The sequence below is a fragment of the Ornithorhynchus anatinus genome, chromosome 13 (assembly GCF_004115215.2).
Source record: "Ornithorhynchus anatinus isolate Pmale09 chromosome 13, mOrnAna1.pri.v4, whole genome shotgun sequence".
Classification (NCBI taxonomy): domain Eukaryota; kingdom Metazoa; phylum Chordata; class Mammalia; order Monotremata; family Ornithorhynchidae; genus Ornithorhynchus; species Ornithorhynchus anatinus.
Window position 1 is genome coordinate 28,760,697 of NC_041740.1, and position 19,041 is coordinate 28,779,737.

General features: G+C 36.9%; 1 protein-coding gene across 5 annotated transcripts in view; it reads right to left on the reverse strand.

Moving 5' to 3' along the window:
• Window positions 1-19,041, reverse strand: part of CACNA2D1 (calcium voltage-gated channel auxiliary subunit alpha2delta 1) — a 439,415-nt gene that overhangs the window by 125,368 nt on the left and 295,006 nt on the right. For all 5 annotated transcript variants that reach the window (XM_029077600.2, XM_029077601.2, XM_029077599.2 and 2 more), the window contains exon 7: window positions 1,778-1,909. In XM_029077600.2, coding sequence (XP_028933433.1) covers window positions 1,778-1,909 — 132 coding nt within the window. The remainder of the gene's footprint in view (window positions 1-1,777; window positions 1,910-19,041) is intronic.

A 19,041-nucleotide genomic window follows, 5' to 3' on the forward strand; every position in this document is an offset into this window, starting at 1 on the left:
TGGAAAAAAAAAAATTCAGGCCACTCTTTGTAACAGTCATGATGCTTCTGATTTAGTATTTGAGACCATTATGCAGATATGACATAAAATGATATTTGAGTCAAAGTAATACTGACTGGGAAAATGTCTTAGTAGGAAATAAAATATGTTCAAGCTCTGAATCAAAGTCAATTCAGTTACATTTCAGAAGCACAAAAACCACTACCAAACTAAAATCTGATCAATATTGCTTTAAGGAGATAGGCAGAGGGGCAGGGTGGGAGGTGGGTGGAGAATAGGATTCACACTTGTTAATTGAGAATATAAGTAAATGGCAGTTTGATCCCAAGACAATTTTTCTATTACTCCTCCTGATTTCTTTCAAATAACAGCAAAAAAATCTTCTTTCCATGCACTGTCTAGCACACTGTGGTTTTTTTATAAAAGTTTCTTCATCTGTAAAATGGGATTCACTATCCATTCTTATTCTATTTAGATGTATGAGCTCCATGTGAAACAAGAATCGTGTCCAGTCTACTTATATTATATCTACTCCCATGTTTAGTATAGTGCTTGTCACACAGATGGCAATTTAAAATATACCATTTATTATTATTATTATCATCATTTTTATTTCATATTAAGAACAATACCACCTAGAAAGTTCCATCTGTAGGGTAGGGAATGTAATACACTTCTCTATTAAAAACTCCTTTTTCACATGTTAATTGCATATGTGTTACTACTTGAAGAGTAAAAAGCTGAAACAAAAATATTCCTTGGTTCTGTGGAGCTTGTTTGGAATTATTCCTACCTAAAATGCAAAAAATATTTATTCTAAGGATTCAACACCCTCATCTAGCTTTCAAGAAACAAGGAAGTTCTCCATACTTTTAAATTGTCCATGAGACTACTTAGCCCTAACAAATGAATTTGTGAGTTCAAATGCAACACATACAGATTAACTGTGGGTCTTTGAATTTTCCATTTTTCCCCACTCTACTATCTTCTAGGACCCTTTAGGACCCTTTCAGTGTAAGCACTATTGAGTTCTGATGTCAGCATTACTTATTCTTTCACTTTCAGATGATATTCCAGCATTTAACTGAAGCATCCTCTTTCCTTTTGAGTATTTGCCTGACTTCCAGAATGATTAAAGCTCATTTTATTTTAATGGTAATGTCAACTATTTAGCCCAGATAATGGTACATCTGTTAGCTGCAATTTCTTTATTTATATTAATGTCTGTCTGCCCCTCTAAACTGTAAACTCATTGTGGGCAGAGAATACATGTGTTTATTGTTATATTATACTTCATTTAGTACAGTGCTCCGCACACAGTAAGCGCTTAATAAATATGACTGAACAGTTTGTCTGTTGCAGTAAGATATAAAAAATATCCTTTTTAAATCACATTCTGCATTTGCATATATATACACAAAACAGGTTATTACAAATATCACTGGACCTTATTTACAGTGCTACTCAATGCTACAATATGCTTATATTGTTTGGATCAATTTGGGGGAATTTGGGGAATTCATTCATTCGTTCATTCAATCACGTTTCCTGAGCTCTTACTTTGTGCAGGGTGTTGTACTAAGTGCTTGGGAGAGTACAGTACAACAATAAACAGACACATTCCCTACCGACAATGAGCTTACAGTCTACAGGGACTGTATTAGTGCCCTTCATATACCTATAGGAAACTATACTTCATTTCAAGCTCCTTTGCTTAATGTTCTATTTTCATGGACCTAATTATTCCGTCTATTGCAAGTAACCAAAATGCACTTACCTGGGTAATACCTGGCCAGGCCTGTTGCACTGCCAAACACCTGCCACAACAAGGTGGGGTCTTCATCACGATTCTTTTTGAAAACTTCATCTAAGGAACTGGTCCAGTTGAGTTCATTTAACACTATTGTGGCTGTAGAAGAATCAAGAAAGAAATGTTATGAACTAAGAGTTTTTGAAGGTAAAATAATTAAAGTTGTTTTGTTTCAGCCCATGTCACTATAATTTCTCACCTCTCACGTTCTCTGATTCCAAAAACGTCTGTTCTGTCAAGAGTTTTGAAGAGCATTCTAATTGCACTTCAAATGCAAGCACAGACTTGGCTGAAAATTGAATACTACCAAGATAAATGCAGTAGCTCTGTAAAACATGTATGGCATGTTTTATTTTTTCTGTCTTGTACAGAATAATTATAGTATTTATTATGGGCTTACCGTATGCTGAGTTCTGCTATCACAATAATAGTAACAACTCTAGGATCGATTAAGTCCTCATTATGTACCAAGCATCGGAGCAGATTCAAGATAACCAGATCAGGCACAGTGCCTTTCCCACATGGGACTCATAGTCTAAGTAGGAGGAAGAAAAGGTATTGAATCTCTATTTTACAGATGAGGAAACTGAGGCACCCAGGCTTGTGCTTTCCCACTAGTCCAGATGATGAAACTGGACAAGGTCCCTGTCCCATAAGGGACTCTCAGTCTCTTTTCTTTTGATTTTATATGATTAAGTGACTTGTCCATGGTCACAGTGAGAGGCCAATTGGGTATCTAGGTCATAAATCTGGTTTTATGACTCCATTAGGCCATCTACCTGCCTTAATCCTATTTCTGCCCTTAGCAAGGAGGTTAGCAAAATGCTCTTCTGGGAACAAAAGAGAAAACAGCTACTCCTGCTCCATCACAGATTATTTTCTTCAGCTTTGGCCTAAAGCCAACTTGCACCAACACTTAGTGAAATACAGACTTGGGGATGTTAGAGGGACTTCTACATATTGCTGTTAGAAAAAAGTTGAATGACTAAACTTCCTGAAGACAGGAATCAAGTCTTTAACTTTTATTTTATTAACAATAATAATAATAATAGTGGTATTCATTAAATGCTTACTATGTGCCAAGATTGATTGGACACAGCCCCTACCCTACATGAGTCTCACAGTCAAAGTAGGAGGAAGAGCAGTTAATTAACCCCCATTTTACAGATGACAAAATTGAGGCACAGATAAGTAACTTCCCTTAAATAACTCACAGGCAAGTGTCAGAGGCAGGATTAAAATGCTGACACACAGGTCCATGCTCTTTCTTACTAGGCCACACTTCTTTCCATTTTTCTCTCTAATTATATTATCCAGGCACTTACTACAGTGTTCTACATACAGTAAGTTAGCAGTAAATATGACTGATTGAATCAGCCTTAAAACCATATACAAGTATATGTGTGTATATAAAGTGAGTGTCTTTTGTTTTTGTTTTTGATGAGCATAAACAAAAAGGAGAATAATAAATGCCTCCAGTGGAAAGAAATGGAGAAGCTATATCGTACAATTGAAAGAATGAGAGAAACTTCTTCTCACCCCAGCTCTTCTAGGGTTAGGCAACTAAAATTAATCAATCAGTCAGTGGTATTTGGCTTATTATGTGCATAGCACTGTACTAAGTGCTTGGGAGAGTACAAGACAACAGAATTAGCGGACGTTCCCTGTCCATAATGAGCTTACAATTGGAAATTATGACAATCTCTTCAGTCACAGTGTTTACAGCAGGTAAAGAGGAGAAAATATCATTCCCTTAAGCACAATATCTCATGACTTGGTTGGCAGGTTCACTTGCCATTCATTCATTCACTGGCTTTTATTGAGCACTTACAATGTGTCAGGTAATACACCAAGCTCGTGGGTAGACACAAGCTAATCAGGTTGAACACAGTCTGTGTCCCACAAGGGGCTTACAGTCTAAATATCCATTTTACAAATGAGGTAACTGAGTCCCAGAGAAGTTAATGACTTGTCTAAGATCACACAGTAGATAGCAGAGCTGGGATTAGAACTCTGGTCCTTCTGACTCCCAGGTCTGGGCTCTAACTACAAGGCCATGCTGCTTCTCATTACTTTCTTTTTTCTTTCTTCTTTGTTTCAGGATGGGATTGAACACTGCTGAGACTATTCAAAACAGATCTACTGCCTTTATGACCAGTGCAGATCTCCAAGGGAGCCAGATAATGCAGATAACTAAAATTATTGTAAAAGTGATCAAAGGGTTTCTTCCATGAAAATACAAACCACAAATAAGAAGCTCTATTAGAATTGTAAAATTGGGCTGGGACCAGCTTTCTAAAACCAGGCTCATTATTGCAAACTAACAAGATTTTCATCTTTATGGATGTGATCACTTGTGGAAAGATCAGTTGTGTGCATATTAATATTCATGTGCTGGGTCCATTAATAACAAACTGAGGAAACCAGGAAATTCATATTCTTAAACATGATCGGCAGAGAAGGTAAGTGGCCAGTTACATGGAATCCATATTCACAAAGATGACCTGAAATAACACTTGTTATCTGTGGATATCTGCATTGGTATAGAATATAATACATAGAAGAGGGAAAGGTGATATTTTGGTGATAGATATAACAATGTTGCAGGAATAATCAAGTGAATAAAAAATTAGATTTTTTTCTGAAACAGATAAAATGTATTATTCCCCAATCTGTCCTAAATATCTGGTTAATTTTCCTAACTCTCATGTATATTAGGGAACAGCTGGCACTCAACTGATTAGAAGAAAGTAAGGCATTATTTGTTTCTGGGACTGTTAGTTTTCTCCTTTGTCTTGCCTGATAGTATTATAGCTAGAATGGCTACAGCTATGATATGCTCATTGTGAATGTGATTATTAATAGATGGAGAAATGAAAAGATGAAAAGATCATTTAAATCCTAAAATACTCAACAAAAGCTTTATTAAAAGTATGATTGAAATTAATTTCCAATATTTGCAAAGCAATTCTCATTTTCACACTCATAAAAATATCTATTAGGGCTATTTTCTCAATGATTGATCTATGTTAATTTATTTTACTCATGCCGAGTTATATATTCATAGTAAAATTAGTTTATCACTGAATTTTCTTTCATTTAACCTATTCAAATATATCTGGATGAATGGTCATAACATTTAGTTCCAGGATTGTTTTTAATTTTTAAGGGATAAAAGATATAAAATAATTAGCTATATTTGCTTTTGTCAAAGTTCAAACTAATTCGTCTCAGAGTAAAATAAAACCCACAATACTCTGTTAAACTGAAAATTCAGAAGTTCGAGCTTAAAACATATACATATATTTCATCTGTGAAAACAAAATGTTAAAATCTTATTTTGAAGGAAACATGATTTTTTCTTTAAAGACTGAATCTTAAACAATAAAAAAAATCTTTGATATATTTGGTTATGTTGTGGTGTGTGTGTGTGTGTGTGCACAGACCCCCACCTCACCCCCGGCATTCCCAAAACACACAGATTCACAAAAATATACTAATAATAATCCAGGTCAAACAAGGGGGAAAGGGAAAAAAATAGTTTACAAAAAGTAATTACATTCCTCAGAGATATTTTGCTCTTTTGTATCAGTATCTAATGAAGAAACACAAGTTCACAGTAATCATACAACCCATGATATTGATGAGAAAAATACACTGACTATATTTTTCCATCACTTTTCACTTGACACAAATTTAACCTGTGATAAGACATAAAGCCCTCCACATATTACCGTTTTCTTCCCCAATTTAATTTGCAAATTACGAATGCACCTATTTTAACTTACTGTGTAAGGGTAGGCTATTTTTTTAAAGAAACGTATTCACCCAGACTACAGCATGATTAAAGGAATTAGTGGTTCAGAGCAGAGTAAGTCTATGAGAGTGACTGGGGAGATATGAAGGGACCAATATAATATATTATTATATACTATGTAGGGACCAATTCATTCATTCATTCAATAGTATTTACTGAGCGCTTACTATGTGCACAGCACTGTACTAAGTGCATGGAATGTACAATTCGGCAACAGATAGAGACAGTCCCTGCCCAATGACGGGCTCACAGTCTAAATGGGGGACAAACAGCAAAGCAAAACAGAACAAAACAAAAACAAGACAGCATCATCAAGATAAATAGAATCAAGGGGATGTACACCTCATTAACAAAATAAATAGGGTAATAAATAATATATACAAATGAGCAAATGAGCACAGTGCTGAGGGGAGGGGAAAGGGGAAGAGCAGAGGGTGGGGGGAGAGAGGAAGGGGGCAGAGGGAAAGGGTGTCTCAGTCTGGGAAGGACTCCTGGAGGAGGTGAGCTCTCAGTAAGGCTTTAAAGAGGGAAAGAGACTTAGTTTGGTGGGTATGAGGAGGGCGGGCATTCCAGGACAGCAGGACCAATGCAATTGCTCCTAGGTGCTGGGGAACATCAGGGAAGGGTCAAAACTCAAATGGTTATATGGACTGCCTTGTTGACTAATTATTTTGGTAGGATTGTTTCTGTTCATTATGGGAGGGGTGGTAAAAAATGTTGGGATATGTTTATTGAGGGACAATAATCCTGTTTGGGAGGATGAGTTTTTAAAGGAAGTTTAGCAAATTGGAGTAAGCGTAGGAGGGCAAAGTTCTAACCTGGTTGCATTTTAGATCTAGATGTGAGAGTAAAAATGACACCTACAAAAAATAAGATAAATCGGTTGAGAATGAGGGTGAAGTGGTTGATAAGAGACAGAAAATGGAAAAAGAGAAATGAGATAAGATGATAAATAAATTTAGAGTATTAAAGGTAACAAAATGTGAACTTGAAGGTAATTAATACATTCCTTAAGGAGATGTTTCAGTGATAAAAGATAAAATACATATCTGGAAGTATACAATTCTATTCTCTCAGAAAAAAAGTAGTCATTTATAATAGATAAGATCCCTTCAAAAATATTTGATTATTCAAATAATACTTTCAAGTACTGAATCTCCATGCTGGTTAGCCACGAGTCAAATTCCCTCTTCTTGCAGCACAAGGAATACATTTTATATATGGCATTATGTTTTTTCAGCACTGAGTGACACCCAGACACTGACGAACCCATTCACTTCATTTAAGTGAAAAATAAATGTACTTTTAGGGAAATATGTTATTGTCTTGATTCATTACAGATTTTAGAAACTATTTAAGATTGCTATATTATTCTTTCCAAATATCCATAGCTAAATGTAAATAGCAAACAGATACTTTTGAAAAATGCTTGTTTCAGTTGAATGCTGTCAATAATCTTTGGCAATTCCCTTCCTAATTAAGGTCATTTTAACAAGGTATTCTCTAAACACCCATGAAATATCACTTTCATTTTGTCCATATAATATTAATTTAAAAGAAGCAACAGACTCATCTCTTTTACTGGGATGTATTTGTCTACATTCAGTAGTGACTATAATGTGCTTCTATTAGCATTTCAATAGGAATTGTTTCATTTTTAGCTTCTATATGAGTTGCCAAGGTCAGAACTTCTCAAAGCAGCAAATCCTAAAATAACATACCTTGACTTTTATTCCTCAACTATGAATGGGCTAAGGGGATTTTGAATGATAATTGAGTCAGAGCAGCATGCACTGGGACTCTATTATGCTTATCCTCCATTTTCTAAAAACTGTCCTTGGTCTTGAGAGATTATCTCCTCTTCAGTGTTCTACCATTGTTCAACAAGGGTTGACAAAGGAAGAAAAGGAAAGCTTAAATTCATCACCACACAAAGGGAAGCAGCCTTCCTTCTTGCTAATTTTGCTGAAATCCCACATCTTTTATTTCTACATCTTGTTTATGACATAGCATAAGCACTCTTGACAAGCTCTGAATTGAATTTTCCCTGGCAAATGAAATCAATAAAATACTGCACTATTGCTCTCTTTTAAACAGCACTGGGATATTCTTTTGATGATTTATTAAATGTACAGGGCCCAACATCATTGAAGGCAAAGTATAACTTTATTTGAAAAGTCTTAAAGCTATTTACATTTTTTTTTTTGCAAAAAAGATGTCAACTATAGTTCTTTAATGAAGAAGATATGTTATTCTAGAGGGAAAGGAAGGTATGTCTAGTACAGTTAATTTCTAAGATAAAAGTGATCCAGAAACAGTTGGAGGAATCTTTAAACTGCGGCCTTAACTGAAGATGACAATGATTTTAAGGACAGTGCTGGACTTAATGATTGGTGTAGTATGTTCCTAAATAAATGTGTATTTCTATACTAGATTGCCATGGTCACCAGTTGAGGCTGGGTAATGTGAGGCTATGTGTGAAAGGTGTTTTGTTTCATCAGTAAATTTAATGTAATGCCAAAATTAATCTAGAAAGCTTGAATTAAAATCAACATTTGCCCAAGATGTTCATAGGTTTTGAAAAAAGGCCAAATTGTTATTAAACTCTACCATTTCTTAGTCCCTCAAAACACTCATCCATTATAAGTTAGGGTGGTATTAAAGTGAGAAATCAAATCCTATTTTTTTTTTCAGTTCTAAGTGTTGAGTGGATTTTTATTACTTTCCTAATAATCATTTAGACTTACTACATTGGACAAATATTAAATGTGCACCAAGTTTTCCTGTCAATACAGATTATAGAATAATGTATCTAGTCTGAAATGGAGAAATTGTCATTCTATCTTTTCAAATGTTGAAACTTGACCAAGACAATGAAGTCTGTCAAATTCTCCACTATGGAATTACCAACATAACCTTACACATCAAATGTTAGATTTGCAGGAATTCATGCTCTATATTACTGAAAGAAAAAAGAACAAATTGCTAAAATTCCTCATTGCCCTTTGCCTTTTTTTTTTTTACCGTTAACTTCATTATGTAACAATTATAAGGACTCAACAAGCATAAAATGAGCAATGTCTACTGCGTCATACAAATGGTTCATCAATCTCTGTCCTTGATGGACATTCTAATACATAATATTTCTAAATATGAACCATTTAACATCCCTAACTTGACTTGCCCAAAGTCACCTAGCTGACAAGTGGAAGAGCTGGGATTAGAACCCATGACCTCTGACTCCCAAGCCCATGCTCTGTCCACTAAGCCATGCTGTTTCTCACAGAATACTGGAAACTCTCTAGGAGCAATCTGGAGAGGGGGACATGTTTCCTATACTCACTTACTAGCTTAGACTTTGAATAGCAACTGTTGATAAAGTATTTTGAAGATGCGTATTTCTAAGAAGCTGAATGGATGGTAACTGCAGTATTATCCTTGTGTTTCTAAAGCATTCTGTGTTTATTATTGATCAGTAATTGTAAGAGTGGGTACTCTTGAAGTCTTTATCATCAGTGTTATTTATTAAGTGCTCACTGTGTGCAGAGCACTGTACTAATTGCTTGGAGAGCACAGTACAACAGAGTTGGTAGACACATTTCTTGTCCATTTCCATATTCTTGGTTTTATTTTTGACAAATCCCAAATGTCACGATAGCAGGGTACATGTCTGTGAAATCAGTTATTTTGTACTCTTTCAGGTGCAAAGTACAGTGCTCTACAATCAGTAGTTGCTCAATAAATATAATTGATTCATTGTCATTATGAATTGCAATAATATAATAACTATTATGTCACCTAAAAATAATATCGACAAATAAAGGTAATTTCTATGATGAACTTCCTGAGTTAGCTTTCAGGCACCAAGGTATAAAGCCTACTAAAGAACACCTCTTTATAGTTTGCATAGTACTGGATTATTTAGGTTTTCTTTGTAATGGTGAGCTAATCTGATGGGCAAAAAATCATGATGAGCATACACTGAATGAGCAAAATGGGCAATTATTTTTTCTACTTTTCATCTGGTTGTTTTCCCACAACAAAATGGATAGCAATGAAAGTGACTGGGTTTTAGGCCCAACAGACTCCAAAACTAGTAGTAGTAGTATGACGAGCTACGACCAGGGCCTCTGATATTCAGAAAATAAAATTTCAATAAAAAGAAAAAGAAAAGAATACACTGATCTAATGTGGGGCACCAGTAAGAAGGATCCACTTGAAGGACTGGACTCTTAATAAATATTTAAATGAACAATCCCTTCCAGTAGATTTTGGCAATGGAATCAAATCTAAATCCAAAATAAATGAAAGATTAATAAGGTATAGAGGAGAAGCAGGGAAGTTTTAATCTATCTCTGGCAATAAGAATCCAGCTCACACCGTGAATCGGGAGATTACAATACACTTGTGCCCGTGAGAAAACTGATGATGAGGTAAGCTGTAGTCCTACACTCAATTTAGCACAAATATTAAAAGCCTCTTGTCTTTGACGATTCACTGACACCTTCCTAAATGAGTTTTTTGGCATGATCCTTACCACCTTAATTCCAGCAGAGTGGCCACCTGGTCAAAGCCTCCATCACAGCTGTTGTTCTTAATGAAACCCACTGTCCATAGAGAACAGAGAGCAATTCTAAAAGAAATCTGCTTTCCAGCCCCAGAAGAGATACCCTCCATCAGTGCAAGAATAGGAAACATCAGATATAATGGCATTGCTCATGTATTCTTAAAAATAGCCTTCAAAAGGATTTCATTGATGTATGTAGGGATTTATAATTAGCTAAGCCTAGACCCACATATTCAGTCATCAGTTCTGAGGACAACGACCTTACTACATAATCCACTTTTCTCCTTGGAAATGACAGTGAAATACTATGCAGATATGAGGATGTGGTTAAAATCATTTATGGGTAGAGAATTCCCCAGTAAGGGTAAGTGGAATGATACTATCTATCTCTATACTAATGGTCAATGTTTGGCTCTAGAAACATTGTTTTATATCTTAACCCAAGATACTTTTTGCTTTCATCTTGGAGGTAATTTGGCAAGCACATAGAGAAAGAATTCTGGAATGAGTTCTAATCTTGGCTCTGCCACTTGCCTGGAAGTCAAACATCTTTATGCCTCAGTTTCCTCCTCTGTAGAATAGAGATTCAATACTTAGACCTACTTAGACTGTGAACCCTGTAGGGGACAGGGACTGTGCTAAGTACAGTGACTGGCACATAGTAAACACCTACAAATATCATTATTATTATTAGTAGTAGTATTATTATTGATGGTCAAGATGGTCACTTCCTCCTCTCCCCTCCATCCCCGGAAAGCTCAGACAGTCATGAGCTGTGGGATACATATTCTCATAGTTTGAAGTGCAGCCATTTGGGGGCACATATGGTATCTGCAGTTTCAGCTTATTGGAAGGACTTTTTTTATACAATCCCCCATTAACCCTGAGGGGAGGAAAAAATCTCTTTTTCTTTTTGTTTCATTCATTGCAGAACTCTTTTTTCTATGTACCTGCCAAATTATTTACCAGTGAAAACAAAAAAGCATATTTGGTTAATTACAGGTATATAATATAAAACTTGAAAATTATTTTGTTTTCTTTTATTGCCCATAAATTGCTCATCCAGATAAAAACAAGGTGGCAAAACAGCAGATTTTATTCCTAATCCAAAGAAAACCAATGCCTTTATGGAGAGACAAAGACAAATGGGCCAGGATGACCCAAACTGTTCAACTAAATAAAACTGCAGCTGGACATGATCAACCCAAAGTTGCACCAATTCAGAGTGTCTAAAGATGCAACTCAAATGTAAAAAGAATAAAAAACCTTTTAGGACACAATAAAATTGTTCAACACAGCCTAGGGACAAGGTGGAGATAATTTGTCCCACAAATGAAAGACTAAGTAGAGAAACTATGATTTCTTATCCCTCTGTCTTCCCAGAAGACCATGGGCAATTTATTTCTTGGTAGTAGAGGATGTGAGTCAACCAGTTTGAAGGAAGTATTACCTGGTAATTTGAGCAGATGCATGTTTTGGAAAATCCAGATCAATCTGGTTTTGATCAACTTGGACTTCTAATAAACTTAAAAAAAAACCTCAAGAACAAATCCATTCTGAAAACAACTGTGAGCCTGAATCTCAATGTCTGAAACACTGAGGGTGAAGCAAGGCATATTTGAGGGCTGCAGACGGGAAGGTTCCTTGTTCTCTCTCCATTTCAAGAAGCCTTAGTCAGTCCTGTTGTAATCAGAGAACAGCTCCTCGAGTGGCAGCTACTCAAGTTATTGCCCACTCCGCTCTCCACAACATTCTCTTTGAGGAGCAGGAGAAATGATAATAATTGTAGTATTTGTTCTGTGCCTACGCTGTTCCAAGTACTGCACTGTTTGGGTAGATAGAAGATAATCCCATCAAATACAGTTCCTAACCCCTAGCAAGCTCTCAGCCCAGTTAGGAGGGAGAACAGATATTTAATCCCCATTTGGCAGGTCATAAACTGAGGCCCAGAGAAGCTGAGTGACTTTCCACAACAGTCACTGGCAGATGAGGATAATAATAATAATAGTAATAATAATAATAATAACAACAACAACAACAACAATAGTATTTGTGAGGGCTCACTATCTGTCAAGCACTGTTCTGAGTGCTAGGGGAGATACAAGCTAATCAGGTTGGACAGAGTCCATGTCCCATATGGAACTAAGAGTCTCAATGCCATTTTACAAGTGAAGTAACTTACGCAGAGAGTAGTGAACTGACTTGCCCAAGATAACACAGCAAACAAGTGGCCCAGCTGGGATTAGAACCCATGACCTTCTGACTCCCAGGCCCGTGCTCTATAAACTATGCCATGTATTTCATTATAACTGGCATTTAAGAGCTTCCTAATTATCCAGGCCCCGTACTACGCACTGGGGTGGATAGAGTCCCTGTCCCACGTGGGGTTGGACACAGTCCCTGTCCCATGTGGGGCTTACAGGCTCAATCCCCATTTTATAGATGGGGTAACTAAGGCACAGGGAAGTTAAGTGACTTGCCCAAGGTCACACAGGAGAACAGCGGCGGAGCCAGGATTAGAACCGACGAACTTCTCCCGCCCAGGCCTGAGTTCTATCTTCTATGTCATCGCTAGGTGGTGTATATTCCAACAGCTGTTTAATGGACTTGTCCTGATAATGGATTATCATTATTGTTATTTTCATAAAAAAACAATTTTGCATGCCATTATTTTATGTAATTGAGTCTGATAAAAAAATAAAATTTAATTTAAACGAGGCCCTAAAAAGTGTAGTACTCACTAGGAGCCCGGACAATTATTTCACCCCAGAGATTCTCAACTGTTACTGATTGCACCTCACCTTTTACCTGTGAGAAAAGCCAAGGATAACAGGTATGGAGTATAAAACTGCTTGCTTGACTCTCAAAATCAATTTCACCTGCATTTTTGATGAAGGAACCAGAATGAAATTTTTTTTCTGCAACAGATCTAAATTGATTTCCCCACATCTATCTGTGGATTTCTGGCTATCTCCTGACATTATAAGCTCCAAACCATCTACAGCTACCATTTATGTTTATAAAAAAGAAAGAGAAACAGAGTAAAATGAATGAGTTCATTTGCTCTTCCAGCTTAGATTCCTGTTCTCCACTGTTTATTTGCTTAATCATCCAACATAGGCTGCACCTACCTAGTTTACAGCACTGTTCTTCATCAGCCTTTTTTGGAGGTCTGATATAGAACTTGCCAGTTCCACAGAGTGACTTAAGGATCAATGGTTATCGATGCAATCACTGAAGAAACGCAAGATTGATTTTGGTCTGAAGCAGTAAGCTGGATAGCATCTATCTTCTCTAACAAGAAGCCCCTGTTAAATGCTGGTTTCAACAGAAATGATTCTTTGGTGTTAAGATGAGTCATCGCAACAATGATTTTTAAAATGGTGGATGAAGTCTACTGCACTCAAGTAACATAGAGAAGCAGGATGGCCCAGTGGAAAGAGCACGGGCTGGGGAGTCAGAGATCATGGGTTCAAATCCCTGCTCCACCACTTGTCACCTGTGTGACTTTAGGCAAGTCACTTGATTTCTCTGGGCCTCAGTTCCCTCATCTGTAAAAGGGGAATTAAGACTGTGAGCCCCACGTGGGAGAACCTAATCACCTTGTATCCTCCCCAGTGCTTTGCATATAGTAAGCGCTTAACAAATACCAACATTATTAAGTGTTTATGCTCTTTGCTTATTTGTAAAACAAGTACAGTTAAAATTACTGTGCTTCACTTTCATCCTTCTCACTGTTGATCTCTTGTTCCCACTCCCAGCTTCTTCCTGACTCTCTGTCCCCCTTCACATCTGACCATACAATTGCAGTACAGTGTGCTGCACACATTAAGTGCTTAATAAGTACCAATGACTGATTACGAACAATCCTCTAGACTATAAACTCGCTGTGGGCAGGGAATGTGCCACCAACTCTATCATACTATACTTAGTACAGTGCTCTGCACACAATAAGCACTCAAAAACCACTGAGTGATGGCGTGATCGGCAGACCATTGCTCGCCTCATCTTCAAAGCACTTCTGGGATCGTGTCTCCTCTGGGAAGACTTCCCTGACTAATCTGTTAGTCCCTGACCATCCCCCCACACACTCCAACTATGTCACCTATGCACTTGAGCTCTCACCCTCTAAAATTCTTAGCTACTCACCCCATCCCCCAGAGACATTTATGTGCATTTTTCTTGAATGCGGAAGCTCCCCCGTGCTATATTTTATTGTCTGTTTCCCCAGCTAGATAGTAGGATTTTTGAAGGTATAGATTATGCTTAATCACTCTGCTACACTCTCCCCTGTGCTTTGTACAATGCTCTGCACAAAGTAAGTGCTCGATAAATGCTACTGATTGATGATTGATACTTAGGCAAAACTGAATACAGGAAGCCTGGTCTGTTGGTGTGAGCCTGGAGACCTGAGTTCTAGTCCTGCAGATCTGCTATATTACCCTGGAAATTGACACAAAAACAAGATATGAAATCTGCTCTACCCTGACAGTGTAGGCCAAAAAATCTTCTTGCTAGCCTTGCGCAGTGACTGAACAAGTCAAAGAAGGGACTAGAGACTATTTTCAACAATATTTGTCCCTAATGGGCCAGGTTATCTCCTAGTATAGTTTTCTCTTCATTAGCATTTCATTCTTCTGAGCAGATTTTATCATTATTCACTGTATAGTTATATGATGCAATCCAAATAAATTGATAGTTAATGCATATTCAGGTGCTTTAGCTAATTCAGGGGCTGATTGCAAGATAGGTGTGCAAATACCACTGAATAGACTGCAACCTGAGCATTTTAATATTAAATCATGTTTGCTTTGATAGACTTTTAACTTCAGTCCCTTATTAGCATGCAATCTATCTTCTTCTAATATATATTATAGCTGTCAGTTTCATAAACTTGCAAATGTTTGATTTTGCAGCTCAGCAGTGAGTGGAGAAGATGAGTGCATTATTAACACCAGCCCAGCTCATTCTGAATAGTTGAATACAACAGGGATTTTGGAAATGCATATTTGAGAGGTTTTAAAATGGGCTCTTCTCATAGCAGCTACTTAAAACAAAGAACACATTATTAAATACAATTGAAAGCCACCCTCCAAATGAATATGTTTAACCATTAAAACTGGAAATGACTAGGAAGATTGAAAGTGATATCTACTTCCAGCACAGAGAAAAATCAGAGCCTGGCTAAAAATGATTTAAGGTACAATACAATATTAAATTTTTCAAGGGTCTGGTCTTTATGGGAAAAATCCATTGTATACTGTTAATCTCCCCTAGGCATATTTAGCCTTTGAAGGCACATCTCCAAGAAGCCTTCCCAGACTATGCCCTACTTTCCCTCTCCCTTCTGCATCAGCTTGATTTACTCTCTTTATTCACCCCGCTCCCAGCCCCACAGCACTTATGTACATATCTGTAATTTATTTTTATTAATGCCTCTCTCTCCCTCTAAACTGTAAGCTCACAGGGAATGTGTCAGATATATTGTCATATTGTACACCCCCATGCAGTTTGTACAGTGCTCTGAACATGATAGCTTTCAATAAATACAGTTGACTGACTGAAAACTCACTGTGGGCAGGGAATGTGTCTACCGACTCTGTTGTATTGTATTCTCCCAAGCGCTTAGTCAAGTGCTCTGACACTGGAAGTTCTCAATGAATGCCATTGATTGACTGATTAGTGAAGCAAATATTCTGTTTTCCTCTTGGCCTGAATATGCTTAGGTTGCCATAATCATCTTCCCTTGAACAAAAGTTAGAAGTTGCATATTTATTGATAAAGCAGTTTTACAGAGTAGAAGAATCATAGAATCGATGGAGAATTGAGAGTTGATTACTCAATCCATCATATTTATTGAGTGCTTACTGTGTGAAGAACACTGTACTAAGCGCTTGGGGGAGTACAACACAACAATATAATGGACACATTCCATGTTCAAAACAAGCTTGCAGTCTAGAGAAAGAGCCCTTCTTCCTTCTCTTAGCACCACTGTGCCTAAACCATTCTGTACATGTCACTAGTATTTTTTTTGCAAAGTACATTTGGCAACTAACCTAGGAAATTCTTACTATTAGGAATTACATTTATTTTCTTTCCGAAATTCCTAGAAACCCAAGGAAAAGTAGAAGAAACCACATGAGTGCACAGAACACTGTATTAAGTGCTTGGAAAAGTACAATACACAGAGTTAGCAAACATGATCACAGCCCACCAGAAGGTTCAAGTCTACAGGATAACCCAGGTATTTTAGGAGAAATAAAGGAGTAAGGAACTAGGATAGAGAGGACTGAAAGAAATAGAAAGAAATATTATGGTAATAATTGTGGTGTTTGTTAAACGCTTACTATGTGCCAGGCACTTTACTAAGCACTGATTTGAGGTAATCAGGTTGGACATAGTCCCTGCCCCATGTAGGGCTCACAGACTTAATCCCCATTTAGAGAGGAGGAAACTGAGACACAGAGAATTTAAGTGACTTGCCCAAGGTCACACAGCAAACAAGTAGCAGAGCCAGGATTAGAACACAAGTCCTTCTGACTCTGAGGCCTCTGCTCTATCCACTGGGCAACGCTGCTTCTCTAGTAGACAAAAATATATGGATTACAGGGAGCTCTTTGAGTTTGTGAATTTCTCACATAAGTTGTCAGCCTTTTTCTCTTTGATTCTCAAGTTAAGAATCTCTGAAGATGATTTGGGACTTTTACAGCAAAAAAACCAAATGAATGTATCACGTATTTAAATTTGTAAATGTGAATACTTATCTAATGATCCTTTAGTAATCAAAGATTACTAGATTCATAGATGAATCAATAAAACATGAGGGGTGCTTTATGAATGTCTTGAATTTTTTTATCTCACTCCTTTGAGTGAGATATATCTCACTTTTATTTTTATCTTTTTACTTTTTATCTTATCACTTTTATCTTTTATCTCACTCCTTCTCCTTTGGAGAAGCAGCATGGCACAGTGGAAAGAGCACGGGCTTTGGAGTCAGGGCTCATGAGTTCGAATCCCAGCTCTGCCACTTGTCAGCTGTGTGACTGTGGGCAAGTCACTTAACTTCTCTATGCCTCAGTTCCCTCATCTGTAAAATGGGGATTAAGACTGTGAGCCCCACGTGGGACAACCTGATTCCCCTGTGTCTACCCCAGCGCTTAGAACAGTGCTCGGCACATAGTAAGCGCTTAACAAATACCAACATTAATTAATTAATTAACTTTGAAGTAAGCCATGGGATTAATTATGCACCTGAAATTTCCTATGCTATGCACTGCAAATGCCTTTAAACGTCCTTGACAGTTTACCTTCAAAGGTTACTATGTCAAGAATTTAACAGGGTTATGTGTGAAGAGAATCCGTTGTATACTATTTGGTAAATTTCCAAGATGAAGTCAGTCCACTGAGCCCCTTCTATTACAATAACAGTTTGCTGCAAATCAAACCTTCATTTACTGAGTAAATGGAAGAGTTTGAATATTGATAAAGGTTTAGGAAAGAGACCCAAAAAGACCATGTGGGACATTATCTAGGCATTTGAGAGGGAGAGAAGAAGAATTTGGTGGGGAGATATACCTATGTATATTCCTACAAACCAACAGCTTCTGAATCCAGTCCACTGCCTTCCAAAAAAACTAGGGCAGAACTTCAGGGCTACTATTTACATACATGGTTTTACATCAGCTAGATAGAGTCTACTAGAGGAACGAAAGAACTTCTCGAGAGTGAGGCTTTTTTGTGTGTAATTTTATCTTGTTAAGGGATAGTTTGTGTGTAACTTTATTCTGTACTTCCGAAGGCACCTAATACACATAGTTTACTGCTCAATAAAACCTATTACCACTTCCATATTCATATTTCAATTCTGGTTATACAGTTAAGTGATGATAGATGCTTTTGTTCACCAGCTGCATATTGATCTAAAAGTTCAATATGTTGATATGCAGTTGTTGAACATTCTCACTTTTTTAATTATATTAGCTTTTAAAAGCTAGGGTTTGTTTAGAAGTAACTATACTGTTGTAAGCCACATAAAGCATAATCTTTTCTACCAGGTTCTCAAGAGACCCTTTTAACCACAGTCTCACAAGGGAGAATTTGTCAAATGGCTTAATAGCTTTCCGTATCATCTCTGTAAAACTTCACCAATGATGTTTCACAGATATTTATTCTGTTCAATACTGGCCTGTTTCAAATTTGTCAACACCTTTGAGGATGATGATTGAGATCACTTGATTGAACTAAGTTGGTTAAAATTCCTGGCTAATAGGTTTCCATTGAGAAACATTGCAACCTTTATAAAATGTCAACTCATTTAAAGAAGTCAGGCCATATTTTCAATCTCATAATTATTTTTTTCTTATGCATGCTATGTGATCCTTAATGGAACACAATTATAAAAGATGGAATTGCTTAATTAAGGACAGTTAATAATAATAATAATAATATTTCTTAATTGTCAAGCACCGTACTAAGTGCTAGGGTAGATTCATGCTAAGCAGGTTAGACACAGTCCCTGTTCCACATGGGGCTCACAGTGTTAATCTCCATTGTATAGATGAGGTAACTGGCTCCCTCTTTTCAAATTAAGTGAAGCTCTTTCCTAGATAAAGCTTGTATTCCTATAAGGAAAAATAAAAACATCAACTCATTTAAAATCCATCTTAATGCTCAACACTGTACCTCAATTAGAATAATCAAAATATAGCAGAAGTGATCAACAATAGTATATTGTCATGTGAAGCTGAGTGATAGTCACTTAAAATTTGATCTTTATTGAAATAAATGTCAAGTTCCCCTTCATTCTAGGAAATCAGCACAAAAACAGAAGAAAAGCCTCCTCTAGAT